This window comes from Salvelinus fontinalis, chromosome 27, assembly GCF_029448725.1.
Source record: "Salvelinus fontinalis isolate EN_2023a chromosome 27, ASM2944872v1, whole genome shotgun sequence".
Classification (NCBI taxonomy): domain Eukaryota; kingdom Metazoa; phylum Chordata; class Actinopteri; order Salmoniformes; family Salmonidae; genus Salvelinus; species Salvelinus fontinalis.
This window is the reverse complement of record NC_074691.1, coordinates 4996879-5012619: the sequence shown is the minus strand read 5'-3', so window position 1 is coordinate 5012619 and position 15741 is coordinate 4996879. Positions and strand designations below refer to the sequence as shown.

Genomic DNA, 15741 nt, shown 5'->3' with positions numbered 1-15741 from the left:
GGGTTGTTTCGGCAGTGTGTGTATTATGTTTCCTAACCCCTTAAAGGGCTTTACAAACTATACGCAAACTGAGCTACGGTGTATCGTATACGGTCCGTTCCAAACATTCAGCCGCACTTTGGTACGTGGACCTGTGTAGAGAGAGACGCAAACAGAGTGACGCAAACTCCGTCGTTCCGTTTGCATAGAGCCCCTAAGGGGAGCTGTAGAGGACATCCCAAGTAGTGCATTCCGCTGTCGCCAACGCAGACAGCACATGAAAGACGAGGCCCTTAAGGGGATACTGACATTCAGATGGAGAAATAAACACATAGATAAAAGCTGATGATAAAAGATACAGCTGGAGAGGAGAGAAGTTGGTTTGTGCTTTCTGAACGGCAGGAGGAGCCATAGCACTAAAACTGGTTGTGTGTTGAGGTTTAGAGTCTGGTATTCTTGTATAGACACACTCACATAAGCACACAAACACACACAGTTAACAATACACATATCAACCACAACCAATACACTCAATTATGCCCTCATCACAGAAAGCTAAACATTGCAAATTTGCTTAATGTTGCTAACACATTGCCATTCCGCCTCCGGCATGCTAACTTTATCCACAATTGTTAGCATGCTAAGTGCTAGTGAACTTAATGTTAGTAAGCTAAGACTTAGCAAGCCAAATGTTACCAGAGATGGTAGAGAAAGCAAAACCTCCACCTCCCAAATTTTTCAGGTCGGGGCAGGGCCACTCTGGTTTGCTTATTGGCCCTGACCTGCAGAGGTGGTGTCCCAGAGACTATAGAGAAAGGAGACATCTCACTGGCAAATTGTTTCTGGTCAGGGTGGGGTGGGTGGGGCGAGCATGTTGGGGACAATAAGTTGACCAGAAGCAGCTGTTCCCTCTCTCGCGTGAGCATGCCAGAGATAATGAAGGAACCGTGAGCTCACACGGGAAAGTATACTCACGAGAGAGAGGGAACGACCACTTACACAGACAGGAACCGTGACAATTTTTTTCAATGGTAAATGGCCTGAGTGAACTCTTAAATTATCCACCATCATTGATGCTAGCAAGCGAAGACTTAGCAAGCAAAGACTTAGCAAGCAAAGACTTAGCAAGCAAAGACTTAGCAAGCAAAGACTTAGCAAGCAAAGACTTAGCAAGCAAAGACTTAGCAAGCAAAGACTTAGCAAGCAAAGACTTAGCAAGCAAAGACTTAGCAAGCAAAGACTTAGCAAGCAAAGACTTAGCAAGCAAAGACTTAGCAAGCAAAGACTTAGCAAGCAAAGACTTAGCAAGCAAAGACTTAGCAAGCAAAGACTTAGCAAGCAAAGACGTAGCAAGCAAAGACGTAGCAAGCAAAGACGTAGCAAGCAAAGACGTAGCAAGCAAAGACGTAGCAAGCAAAGACGTAGCAAGCAAAGACGTAGCAAGCAAAGACGTAGCAAGCAAAGACTTAGCAAGCAAAGACTTAGCAAGCAAAGACTTAGCAAGCAAAGACTTACAAAGACTTAACAAGCGAACAAGATAAACGTTAGCAAGCTAAGAGTTAGCAATCTAAGTACTAGCAAGGTAAAGGTTAGCAAGCTAACTGTTAGCGAGCTAAGTGTTATAAAGCAAAGTATAACCGAGAAAATTGTTAGTTAGCAAGCTAAATGCTAGCACTTTAAGTGTTAGCATTAGTGAGCAGCGCGCTAGTCAACTTTTACGTCTCACCTCCTTGCGAGCCTTCTCAGTCTTGCGGATGTCCTGGCGCACTGCGTCCACCTTCTGCACAGCAGCATCCATCTCCTCCTCCTTGTCGCGGAGCTGGCGCGAGAGGCGCTGCTTGGTGGAACGCAGCTCGGCCATGCGTTCACTCAGCTCAGAGAACTCCTGAAGGGCCAGTTTCCGCTGGCTATGGGCCTCCTTCAGCTCCTTGGTCTGGGACTTCAGGCGCTCCAGGGACTCCACCAGTTGCTGTTGGTGGAGATGGAGAGGGGAAGCAGGGGGGTGAGAGAGAGGTGGAGAGAGTGGATAAGGGAGGGAGTGAGAAAGAAGGAAAGAGGGTGAGAGATGTGGGGGAGGTAGGTTGTAGATGGGGAAGAGATGGAAGGGAGAGAAAGGTAGAGTGAAAGGGTGGGTGGTTAGGTGAGAGAGGGGAGAGAAATGGAGAGAAAGAAAGAGTCAGGAGAAGGAAAGATGGAAGGGTGGGAGGGAGGGAGAGGGCAGCAAAAGAAAAGAGAGAGAGCAGAGGAGGCAGGAGAGATGGTGAGAGGGAACCAGACAGAGCCAGACAGAATGAAAGGTGAGTAGATGAAATGAGGAGAGGGAGCGAAAGCATGAGAGAAAGAGAGAGAAAGGAGGACCGCATGAGAGGAGAGGAATCGGGAGAAAGAAAAAGTAATCAGTGAACTACCAATTATAAGCTCGACTGACACTATAAAACGTACATAGACAATTAGCACCGAACAAATTCTTTAAAGGGAAATTCCACCCTTTTTCAGCATTCAATTCATCATCTCCAGCTCCACCCCAAAATGTGAAAATGGTGAGTTTCTATGGCTGCCTGAACTTGTCCAATAACAAACACATGGTGTGCACTAATAAAAATGACCCTGGAGTAGGGGGGTGGGGTTGAAGGTCAGGGGGGGAAGAAAAGAGTGATGTTACCTTATGGATTTCCTCCTTCTCTAGTCTCAGGGCTTTGACCTGCTTGTCCAGGGTCTTCAGCTTGAAGGAAGAGCTCTCGAAGTCCTGGCGCAGCGTCACCGCCTCCTCCAGCTGGTGCTCCAGCTTATCAGAGTCTGAAAGACAGCGAAAAGGGGAGGGACTTCCTGGTTAGCAGGATGGTGATAGATTAGGGTCAATGTTTCCCAAAAGGTCACAATTTTACTGGACAGTGGCTTCAGACTGGGCTTCAGGGAGAAATCTTTGATTTATTTTGTAAAAAACATAACTAATAAAACATAATACTTTGTTAATGTGAAAGGTGACAAGAACTGAGCCCTACAGATGAAGATCCATAGATGTCCCTTATATATACACACGGTACCAGTCAAATGTTTGGACAACACCTACTCATTCAAAGGTTTTTCTTAATTTTTTTTTTTTCTACATTGTAGAATAATAGTGAAGACATAAAAACTATGAAGTAACAAATATATTTGAGATTCTTCAAAGTAGCCACCCGTTGCCGCTCTTGGCATTCTCTCTACCAGCTTCAAGAGGAATGCTTTTCCAACTTGAAGGAGTTCCCACATTTGCTTAGCACTTGTTGGCTGCTTTTCCTTGTTGGCTGCTTTTCATTTGTGGCCTGCTGGAGGTCATTTTGCAGGGCGCTGGCAGTGCACTTCCTTGCACAAAGGCGAAGGTAGCGGTCCTGCTGCTGGGTTGTTGCCCTCCTACGGCCTCCTCCACGTCTCCTGATGTACTGGCCTGTCTCCTGGTAGCGCCTGCATGCTCTGGACACTACGCTGACAGACACAGCAAACATTTTTGCCACAGTTCGCATTGATGTGCCATCCTGGATGAACTGCACTACCTGAGCCACTTGTGTGGGTTGTAGACTCCGTCTCATGCTACCACTAGAGTGAGAGCACCGCCAGCATTCAAAAGTGACCAAAACATCAGCCAGGAAGCATAGGAACTGAGAAGTGGTCTGTGGTCACCACCTGCAGAATCACTCCTGTTTTGGGGGGTGTCTTGCTAATTGCCTATAATTTCCACCTTTTGTCTATTCCATTTGCACAACAGCATGTGAAATTTATTGTCAGTCAGTGTTGCTTCCTAAGTGGACAGTTTGATTTCACAGAAGTGTGATTGACTTGGAGTTACATTGTGTTGTTTAAGTGTTCCCTTTATTGTTTTGAGCAGTATATATATATATATATACATACACAGTTGAAGTCGGAAGTTTACATACACTTAGGTTGGAGTCATTAAAACTCGTTTTTCAACCACTCCACAAATGTCTTGTTAACAAACTATAGTTCTGGCAAGTTGGTTAGGACATCTACTTTGTGCATGACAAGTAATTTTTCCAACAACTGTTTACAGGCATATTATTTCACTTATAATTCACTGTATCACAATTCAAGTGGGCCAGAAGTTTACATACACGAAGTTGACTGTGCCTTTAAACAGCTTGGAAAATTCCAGAAAATGATGTCATGGCTTTAGAAGCTTCTGATAGGTTACTTGACATTTTGAGTCAATTGGAGGTGTAGCTGTGTGTCACGCCCTGACCTTAGAGATCCTTTTTTGTCTCTATTTTGGTTTGGACAGGGCGTGAGTTGGGGTGGGCATTCTATGTTTTGTGTTCTATGTTTTCTATTCTGTGTGTTTGGCCGGGTGTGGTTCTCAATTTAGAGGCAGCTGTCTATCGTTGTCTCTGATTGAGAACCATACTTAGGTAGCCTTTTCCCACTTGTGTTTTGTGGTAGTTTTCTGTCTTTGTGTCTGTACCAGACAGAACTGTTTCGTGTTGTTCGATTTTCGTTTATAACTTTGTTATTTTTGTCGTAGTGTTCACTTCTCATTAAAAGGCATGAACACTTACCACGCTGCGTTTTGGTCTCCTCCCTTAGACGATCGTTACAGAACTACCCACCCCCAAAGGACCAAGCAGAGTGGTATCGAGGAGCAGAGGGTTCAGGACTCCTGGGTGGAGATATTGGACGGACAGGGACCCTGGAGACAGGCTGGGGAATATCGCCGCCCGAAGGAAGAGCTAGAGGCAGTGACAGCTGAGAGGCGGCGATATGAGGCAAGGCAGCGCAGCAGGCACGAGAGGCAGCCCCAAAACATTTTTTTGGGGGGCACACGGGGTGATTGGTGGAGTCAGGCGATAGACCTGAGCCAACTCCCCGTGCTCACCGGAAGCAGCGTGGTACTGGTCAGACACCGTGTTATGCGGTGAAGCGCACAGTGTCGCCAGTGCGCGCTCATAGCCCGGAGCGCTATAGGCCAGCCCCCCACAAGTGCCATGCGAGACTGGGCATCCAGCCAGGGCAGATTGTGCCAGCTCAGCGTGTTTGGTCTCCGGTGCGCCGTTTTGGCCCAGGGTATCCTGCGCAGGCTCTGCGTACTGTGTCTCCGGGACGCTGGGAGGGTTCAGTTCGTCCTATGCCTGCGCTTCGCCCGTGCCAGGCGAAAGTGGGCATTGAGCCTAATGGAGAGGTGCGAGCGTTGAGCACCAGATCTTCAGTGCTCCCCCACAGCCCGGTTCGACCTGTGCCTGTACTCTGAAGGGGCCGGGCTAAAGTGGGCATTCAGCCTGGAGCAGTGGTGCCAAGGCTGCGCACCAGGGCTCCAGTGCTCCCCCACAGCCCGGTTCATCCGGTGCCTCCTCTGCGCACCAGGCCTCCTGTAGGTCTCCCCAGCCTGGTGGGCCCTGTGGCAGCCCCACGCACTAGGCTGTCTCTGCGTCTCCTCCCTCCAGAGTCTTCCTCCAGTCTGGCCCGGAGCCGCCCTCCTGTCCGGAGCTGCCCTCCGGCCCGGAGCTGCCGGAGCTGCCCTCCGGCCCGGGGATGCCCTCCGGCCCGGAGCTGCCGGAGTCGCCCTCCTGTCCGGGGCCCGCTGCGAGGGTTCCCAGTCCGGTGTCGGCGGCGATGGTCCCCGCTCCAGAGGCGCCACCTAAGTGGGCCAAGCCTAAGGTGGAGCGGGGTCCACATCCCGCACCAGAGCCGCCACCGCGGATAGATGCCCACCCAGACCCTCCCCTATAGGTTTAGGTTTTGCGGCCGGAGTCCGCACCTTTGGGGGGGGGGGGGGGGGGGGTTAGCGAACCACGTGCCAGTCAGCTGCATCTTAGCCATATAACCAGAATGCTAACAGCCAAGTTAACAAATCCACCAGGCCGCTCATACCAAATGAACTACATTATGTCAATGAATAACAAATAAACATGGGTGACGTTAGCTAGTTAACTTAGCAGTAGTTGTGTCCATCTTACTACTTAAGATGACCCTTCATGCGATGGGGTATCCAAAGAAGGAGGCGGGCCGTGGTTCTGTTTCTAAAATTTTCCATGGGGAGAATCTGGAGGAATTGGGTGTGCTATTGTAACGGATGTGAAATGGCTAGCTAGTTAGCGGGTACGCGCTAGTAGCATTTCAATCAGTTACGTCACTTGCTCTGAGACTTAAGTAGTGTTGCCCCTTGCTTTGCAAGAGCCGTGGCCTTTGTGGAGCGATGGGTAACGATGCTTCGTAGGCGACCGTTGTTGATGTGTGCAGAAGGTCCCTGGTTCGCGCCCGTGTCGGGGCGAGGGGACGACGTAAAGTTATACTGTTACATTGATGCTGTTGACCCGGATCACTGGTTGCTGCGGAAAAGGAGGAGGTTGAAAGGGGGGTGAGTGTAACGGATGTGAAATGGCTAGCTAGTTAGCGGGTACGCGCTAGTAGCATTTCAATCAGTTACGTCACTTGCTCTGAGACTTAAGTAGTGTTGCCCCTTGCTTTGCAAGGGCCGTGGCTTTTGTGGAGCGATGGGTAACGCTGCTTCGTGGGTGACTGTTGTCGATGTGTGCAGAGGGTCCCTGGTTCGCGCCCGGGTCGGGGCGAGGGGACGGTTTAAAGTTATACTGTTACACTATGAGTGGGGTCCTTCTCTAGTAGTCGTCTTCAGCTGCAAGGCATGCCTATGCCTCTTTCACATTATGGAAAATACTCGAGTGTTCCTAAACTTGTTTCCTGATCTTCAGGATGGCTGGGTATATCAGGAACGGGTGAATTCCTCTTGCTGTCATCTGTCGTTTCACGTGGTCGAAGGATTTCCTCTCCAGTTTCGTTGCCGTATTCTGGGTAGAATGCCAGATTGGGTCTCCCATGTCTCGGTGGGTTCTCCAGGGATCTGGTTCACCGCAGAATATCCACTCGGTCCTCATTTGTTAACAGGCAGAATATGAGGGTGCGGGGACGGCTATGGTTATTACTGCCACTGTAGATTCGGTGTGCCCGTTGAATTTCAATCTTCCTCCCTTGTAGCAATGGTATCCATTTTGGTAGATTCTCCTGAAGAAAACCTTTTGAGTCAGAACACTCTGCAATTTTTTCCAGTAATAGCCTCAAAAGTAAACCGAGGGCACATCAAACACTTTCAGGTATTTGACCTTTGTGTTCCAGCCAGACGTGATTTAAACGCCCAGACAGTGTTGAGTTGCCAGTCAATGACGTTGGGTTGCCAGATTGTGTTACATTGAGAGACACTGACCTGCAAGTTTCTTCTTGAGCCTCTCAATCTCTTCGTTGAGCTTCTTCATCTCCTTGTCTCGGCCCTGGGTGCAGGCCCCGCGGCCCGGCCCGTGGAGAGACTGCACAGCCTGAGTGGACTCTGGAGGGGGTCAGAGGGGTCAAGAAACACAGGTCAAGGGTCAGAAGTCATGTCCACTTTAAACTGTGGGTCACTAAGGGTGTGTATCAAGGGTGTCTGTGTGTGCATGCTTTGTGAGTGTTTCTCTGGCCCCGCTGGTGTGTGTCTACGCATGCGGTCTGTGTGTGTGTTTCTTTTTGCACTCTCACCCTGCAGCTTGCGACTCAGCTCCTGCTTCTCCTGCTCCAGCCGGCGGATCCTCCTCTCGAAAACCTCCACCCCCAGCTCCCTCTCCTGGTCCCTGGGACCGCCCTCCTGGGAGCTCCCGTCGGACAGGCCGGCCCTGTTGACGCTGCCGCAGTCCGAGAAGCAGCTGTCCGTGGTGTAGGTGAAGCCCACGAAGGGCAGGTGCTGGCCAGTGAAGCCGGTGTGCGTAACTGGAGGGGCAATGTCCTGTTGGGTAGAAGAGAGAGAGAAAGAGAAAGATAGATCGGTTAGAGTCGAACAGCCAAACTGACCAAGGGAAGAGGTAATTAAACTACTGAGGTCGTGGAGGACAAAACCACTTCTGGTTTTCATTCTTAACCAGGGACCTGGGACTGTAACTGAGTGTCTTTTGCTGGCCAATCAGTGAAATAGAGTTCATTCACTTTAGCTTGGCTGGCTAGCTGTTATCCAGTTAGCATTAAGTAGCTAGCTTGTTTCCAGTTAGTGTTAATGAGCTAGCTTGTTTCCAGTTAGCGTTAATGAGCTAGCTTGTTTCCAGTTAGCGTTAACGAGCTAGCTTGTTTCCAATTAGCGTTAACGAGCTAGCTCCTTTCCAGTTAGCGTTAATTAGCTATCTCCTTTCCAGTTAGTATTAATTAGCTAGCTCCTTTCCAGTTAGTGTTAACTAGCTAGCTTGAGTCGAGGTAGCATTTGCTAGTTAGCTATTTTTCTGTTATCTTTAGCTAGATAGCTTGTTTCCAAGTCCACCCACCAGGTTTTTAAGAATATCGTCGTCTACGTCGAAGTTGGAGGTGTCAGATGGCGAGCTGACGTCGGGGATGTAGGGCGCCTCGGTGTAGCGGATGTGATCCCAGTCGATGCCAGTGAAAAAGGGGTGGTCCTTGAAGTCGCCGATACCGTTCTGGCCCAGGCGGCGCTCGCGGCCGCAGATGAGATGCGACATCAGGTCCTTGGCGTCCTCCGACACATCGCTGATGTTTGAGGGGAACTGGAAACGCTCCTGTAAGAGAGCAGGGAAGAGAGGAATGAGAGGAAGAGAGGAATCAGGACTTAAAATCTCCTTCATAGTGTCAATAGCATTCATTACAAAAACACAAAAACACTCACATAAACATCTGCAAAAGAAGCAGGAGGGGATTGAAAGAAAAAAAAGAATGGGGGGTGAAAGTGAGAGGGGGAGCGATAAAGGAGAGTTCAGAGAAAGAGGGGGTAACATTAGGGAGCCTGACCAAATGAGGCACAGGAACGGCAAAGGAAGTAGAAGGAGGACAACAGTGAGACCTTCAAAGAAAGAGTCAGAAAGACAGATAAGGGCAAATCAAGATAAGGGCAAATCAACAGAATTACAGAGATATACAGTGCCTTCAGAAAGTATTCATACCCCTCGACTTATTCCAAAAATGTATCTGTGTTACAGCCTGAATTCAAAATTCATGAAGAAAAAAAAATATATGTCTTAAGAATTGTTTGCTAATTTACTGAGAATGTAATACAGAAATAACTAATTTACATAAATACTTTGTAGAAGCACCTTTGGCAATGATTATAGCTGTGAGTCTCTCTGGGTACGTCTCTCAGAGCTTTCCACACTTGGATTGTGCAACATTTATACATTTTTATCAGGGAAAAAATTGTTCAAGCTCTGTCAAAATGGTTGTTGATCATTGATAGACAACAATTTTGGCCTGGTGTTTTAGGTTATTGTCCTGCTGAGAGGTGAATTAATGTCTGGTGGAAAAGCAGACAACCAGGTTTTCCTCTAGGATTTTGTCTGTACTTAGCTCCATTACGTTTCTGTTTCATCCTGAAAAACTCTAATCCCAAACACTAGAATTGCTAAAAAAAAAACAGCCAATTTGACCATCTTCAATAAAAGCCTTGAATCCACCTTTCCCTAAATATGTGTATTTTACACTAGCAATACTAGTAGACAAATATAACAAAATACAAAAACTGATCCTCAAAGCACCATGAAGGTCACAATGACCATCTGTATATTTAACAGTAGAATAGCTGGGCCTCGAGGAGCACCAATAGCCAACCGGTTTAATAAATAAATGTAACTAGAAAAGCGTGGCCTCATTGGACCCCCCCTTCAAGCCAATGTCATTTGGTTGTGTTTATGAAGGTGTTAGTTAACATTAGAATACGAAATGTAAATACTTGAAAGAACATAATTTCATTATTTTATGTTAATGTAGGCCATACAGTGCATTCGGAAAGTATTCAGACCCTTTGACTTCCCCACATTTTTTGACATTACAGCCTTATTCTAAAATTGATGAAATATGTTTTTTCCCCCTCAATCTGCACACAATATCCCATAATGACAAAGCAATAACAGGTTCAGAAATGTTTTGAAAAATAAAATATACATACCTTATCTACATAAGTATTCAGACCCTTTGAAATGAGACTAGAAATTGAGCTCAGGGACCTGGGACCTCTTGTTTCCATTGATAATCCATGAGATGTTTCTACAACTTGATTGGAGTCCACCTGTGGTAAATTCAATTGACTGGACATGATTTGAAAAGGAACACAAGTCTATATAAGGCCCCACAGTTGACAGTGCATGTCAGAGCAAAAACCAAGCCATGAGGTCGAAGGAATTGTCCGTAGAGCTCAGAGACAGGATTGTGTCGAGGCACAGACCTGGGGAAGGGTACCAAGACATTTCTACAGCATTGAAGGTCCCCAAGAACACAGTGGCCTCCATCATTCCTAAATTGAATTAGTATGGAACCACCAAGACTCTTCCTAGAGCTGAGTTCCAGAGTTCTACTGAGATGGGAGAACATTCCAGAAGGACAACCATCTCTGCAGCACTCCACCAATCAGGCCTTTATGGTAGAGTGGCCAGAGTCGAAAGCCACTCCTCAGTAAAAAGACACATGACAGCCCACTTGGAGTTTGCCAAAAGGCACCTAAAGGACTCTCAGACCATGAGAAACAAAATTCCCTGGTCTGATGAAACCAAGATTGAACTCTTGGCCTGAATGCCAAGAGTTACGTCTGGAGGAAACCTGGCACCATCCCTACGGTGAAGCATGGTGGTGGCAGCATCATGCTGTGGGGATGTTTTTCAGCAGCAGGGACTGGCAGACTAGTCAGGATCGAGGGAAAGAAAAACGGAGCAAAGTACAGAGAGATCCTTGATGAAAACCTGCTCCAGAGGGCTCAGGACCGCAGACTGGGGCGATGGTTCACCTTCCAACAGGACAACGACCCTAAGCACACAGCCAAGACAACTCAGTAGTGGCTTCGGGACAAGTCTCTGAATGTCCTTGAGTGGCCCAGACAAAACTCTGAATTGATCATGATCGAACATCTCTGGAGAGACTAGAAAATAGCTGTGTGGCGACACTCCTCATCCAACCTGAAAGAGCTTGAGAGGATCTGCAGAGAAGAATGGGAGAAACTCTCCAAATAAAGGTGTGTCAAGCTTGTAGAGTCATATCCAAGAAGACTCGGGGCTGTAATCGATGCCAAAGCTGCTTCAACAAAGTACTGAGTAAAGGGTCTGAATACTTATGTAAATGTGACATTTTGTGTAGATTGATGAGTGCAAAAAACGATTTAATCAATTTCAGTACAAGGCTGTAATGTAACAAATTGTGGAAAAAGTCAAGGGGTCTGAATACTTTCCAAACGCATTGTACGTACAACCGAAAAACCATCAAAAGACAGCATTTCAAATACAAAATTGATTTCACTCGTGGAGTGCCTTTGTTTCAACTATGAAACAAAAAGCATGTGCGTTAAGACAATTTGTACAATTGTTTGGCAAAAAATAGGTTCATTAGAAACCTTGAAATCTGCTCTTTCTAGTAGGATATTGCAATCAAAACATCTGGCCTGCATGGACCTCTGTACAATGATATGGAAGGAGTGCTATTTGGTAAGCTCCTTGCTTCTTTATCAATGCACGCTGTCAATACATTCTCTGCAGGTCATCACATCAGTCTCTCCATTCTCTATTCAACAATTTATAATAGTCATCCATCAGACTATTGTCAATTTAATGTTGTCTTTAGGCCACATCTATTATTATATGTGTGTAATTAGCTTCAATATTGTTTAGGTGTAGTTTGGATGGGCCAGCTGGGCGGGCAACTTGTCTTCCAGTCAGGTTTCTTATGACCTATTTTAACATAATAAATGCATTTATTTAGCAACATATTATTTATTATGGAATATTTATACAATTGAAATATCAACAGTCAGAATGACCTTCATGGCCATTCTAGCAGTTATGCAATTCTGGCACTCCGCATGTTAACAATTACAAGCATGCCCATAACATGATGCAGCCGCCACTATGCTTGAAAATATGGAGAGTGGTACTCAGTAATGTATTCAGGAAGAATGCTAACTGCATTGCCACATTTTTTAGAGTATTACTTTAGTGCCTTGCTGCAAACAGGATGCATGTTTTGGAATATTTTTATTCTGTACAGGCTTTCTTCTTTTCCCTCCGTTAATTATGTTGGTATTGTGGAGTAACTACAATGCTGTTGACCCAACTGTTGTAAAGTCACCATTGGCCTCATGGTGAAATCCCTGAGCGGTTTCCTTCCTCTCCGGCAACTGAGTTAAGAAGGATGACTATATCTTTGTAGTAACTGGGTGTGTTGATACACCACATAAAGTGTCATTAATAACTTCACCATGCTTAAATGGATATTCAATGTCTGCTTTTTTTATTTCTTACCCATCTACCAATAGGTGCCCTTTATGCAAGTGTAACGGATGTGAAATGGCTAGCTAGTTAGCGGGTACGCGCTAGTAGCATTTCAATCAGTTACGTCACTTGCTCTGAGACTTAAGTAGTGTTGCCCCTTGCTTTGCAAGGGCCTCGGCCTTTGTGGAGCGATGGGTAACGACCGTGCTTCGTGGGCAACCGTTGTTGATGTGTGCAGAGGGTCCCTGGTTCGCGCCCGTGTCGGGGCGAGGGGACGGTTTAAAGTTATACTGTTACATTGATGCTGTTGACCCGGATCACTGGTTGCTGCGGAAAAGGAGGAGGTTGAAAGGGGGGTGAGTGTAACGGATGTGAAATGGCTAGCTAGTTAGCGGGTACGCGCTAGTAGCATTTCAATCAGTTACGTCACTTGCTCTGAGACTTAAGTAGTGTTGCCCCTTGCTTTGCAAGGGCCGTGGCTTTTGTGGAGCGATGGGTAACGCTGCTTCGTGGGTGACTGTTATTGATGTGTGCAGAGAGTCCCTGGTTCGCGCCCGTGTCGGGGCGAGGGGACGGTTTAAAGTTATACTGTTACACAAGGCATTGAAAAACCTCCCTGGTCTTTGTAGTTGAATATGTGTTTGAAATTCACTGCTCGACTGAGGGACCTTACAGATAATTGTATGTGTGGGGTACAGAGATGTGGTAGTCATTCAAAAATCACATTAAACACTATTATTGCTCTCAGAGTGAGTTAATTAACTTATGTGACTTGTTAAGCACATTTTTACTCCTGAATATATTTAAGCTTGCCATAATAAAGGGTTTGAATACTTATTGACTCAAAACATTTCAGCTTTTCATTTGTAATTAATTTGTTGGAGAAAAAAAACACATTTTAATATCCACTTTGACATTGTGGGGTATTGTGTTTAGGCCAGTGACCCCAAAAAATCTCAATTTAATGTTCAATGCAGGCTGTAACAACAAAATGTGGAAAAAGTCAAGGGGTGTGAATACTTTTTGAAGGCAGTATTCTATAAACAATCTATAAACCATGACATACTATTTCAACCCATTCATAATTAAAATGCCTGGAATATTTGATAAGTATACCGTGTAATTAACAGTGAAATACTGTACATTTGGAAGTAAACAATCAAAAAATCGTTTAAAAAAAAATGATTCAACTGTTTGGAATATGTAGCACTTATTACTGGCCAATAGATTCAGAAAAGGAGGCAGGAAAAGCATATGCGAGTTGCTAGCTGTCACTAAGGCAGTTTGGATGCTGATGACACACACACAAGCTAAATTCACTAGATTGTTGCAAGCTTGTCACTAGGGCCCCCTCACTTTGTCCTGACTCAGAGGTAGGCAACACGCTGGTCCTTAAACACAGATCTAAGACCAGATTTCCCTACCCATACCTGTGACCCAATTCTCTTGCATGGCATCCTATCCTTGCTTCCTTTCCTTGTTTTTACGAATGGACACAAATGTGTGAAAGCATAGACTTTCCAAGGCCCGCTTTCCGCTTCACCTCACCACATTGTCAAAACAAACTAAACTTTTCAAAAAAATGTCACCAAGTTTCCTCAAGTTCACCTCGTGGTTCATGATCTTGCCGTAGGTCTCCACCAGGGACTCGGCATAGAAGGGCGTCTCCCCGTAGAGCATCTCGTACATACAGACCCCCAGGGACCACCAGTCACACTCTGGACCGTACTTCCCCATACCGTCCTCCATGGCCTGCAGGATCTCAGGGGAAATGTAGTCCGGAGTCCCAACAGCCACAGACGACTGGACCTAGAATAGGATAGGATAGAGGGGGGAGAGAGGTTGGGAACTACAAATGAGGGGTGGAATTGAAGGGTTGTCAGAGAAGCACGATTTAACATTGTACTTGTAAAGAGGTCCTGCTGTGGTGAAATCAGAGGGGTTTGTGTGTGTGTATAATGAGACCCTATTCGAGTATTAAAAACCCCGTTTGAGTTTGCTCTGATATGAGCGTTCAAATTCTATTTGAAAAACCCACTATGGCCTTCAAGCACCTCATCAAGTTTGAACATTTAAATATTGGAAACATTTAAAAGCAAATCAAATGTTGTCTGTTACATGCTCCGAATACAACAGGTGAAATGCTTACTTACAAGCCCTTAACCAACAATGCTTTAAGAAGTACTTTATTTATTTTTTTAAATAAAGTGTTAAGTAAAAAATAGAAAAAAAAGGTAACAAATAATTAAACAACAGCAGTAAAATAACATGCAAGGTTATATACAGGGGGTACCGGTACAGAGTAAATGTGCGGGGGCACCGGTTAGTAATGAGACTATATACAGGGGGGTACCGGTACAGAATCAATGTGCGGGGGCACCGGTTAGTAATGAGACTATATACAGGGGGTACCGGTACAGAGTAAATGTGCGGGGGCACCGGTTAGTAATGAGACTATATACAGGGGGGTACCGGTACAGAATCAATGTGCGGGGGCACCGGTTAGTAATGAGACTATATACAGGGGGGTACCGGTACAGAATCAATGTGCGGGGGCACCGGTTAGTAATGAGACTATATACAGGGGGTACCGGTACAGAGTAAATGTGCGGGGGCACCGGTTAGTAATGAGACTATATACAGGGGGGTACCGGTACAGAATCAATGTGCGGGGGCACCGGTTAGTAATGAGACTATATACAGGGGGTACCGGTACAGAGTAAATGTGCGGGGCCACCGGTTAGTAATGAGACTATATACAGGGGGGTACCGGTACAGAATCAATGTGCGGGGGCACCGGTTAGTAATGAGACTATATACAGGGGGTACCGGTACAGAGTAAATGTGCGGGGCCACCGGTTAGTAATGAGACTATATACAGGGGGTACCGGTACAGAATCAATGTGCGGGGGCACCGGTTAGTAATGAGACTATATACAGGGGGGTACCGGTACAGAATCAATGTGCGGGGGCACCGGTTAGTAATGAGACTATATACAGGGGGGTACCGGTACAGAATCAATGTGCGGGGGCACCGGTTAGTAATGAGACTATATACAGGGGGGTACCGGTACAGAATCAATGTGCGGGGGCACCGGTTAGTAATGAGACTATATACAGGGGGTACCGGTACAGAATCAATGTGCGGGGGCACCAGTTAGTAATGAGACTATATACAGGGGGGTACCGGTACAGAATCAATGTGCGGGAACACCGGTTAGTAATGAGACTATATACAGGGGGTACCGGTACAGAATCAATGTGCGGGGGCACCGGTTAATAATGAGACTATATACAGGGGGTACCGGTACAGAGTCAATGTGCGGGAACACCGGTTAGTAATGAGACTATATACAGGGGATACCGGTACAGAGTCAATGTGCGGGGGCACCGGTTAGTAATGAGACAATATACAGGGGGGTACCGGTACAGAGTCAATGTGCGGGGGCACCGGTTAGTAATGAGACTATATACAGGGGGTACCGGTACAGAGTCAATGTGCGGGTACACCGGTTAGTAATGAGACTATATACAGGGGGTACTG

At 46.4% G+C, this 15741-nt stretch overlaps 1 protein-coding gene across 1 annotated transcript in view; it reads right to left on the bottom strand.

Moving 5' to 3' along the window:
• LOC129824894 (serine/threonine-protein kinase MRCK beta-like) overlaps positions 1-15741 on the bottom strand; it is a 130455-nt gene that overhangs the window by 46753 nt on the left and 67961 nt on the right. Inside the window, 6 exon segments of the mRNA XM_055884444.1 lie at positions 1706-1948; positions 2642-2775; positions 7187-7306; positions 7495-7738; positions 8265-8513; positions 13806-14006. Of these exon segments, the coding sequence (XP_055740419.1) occupies positions 1706-1948; positions 2642-2775; positions 7187-7306; positions 7495-7738; positions 8265-8513; positions 13806-14006 (1191 nt within the window).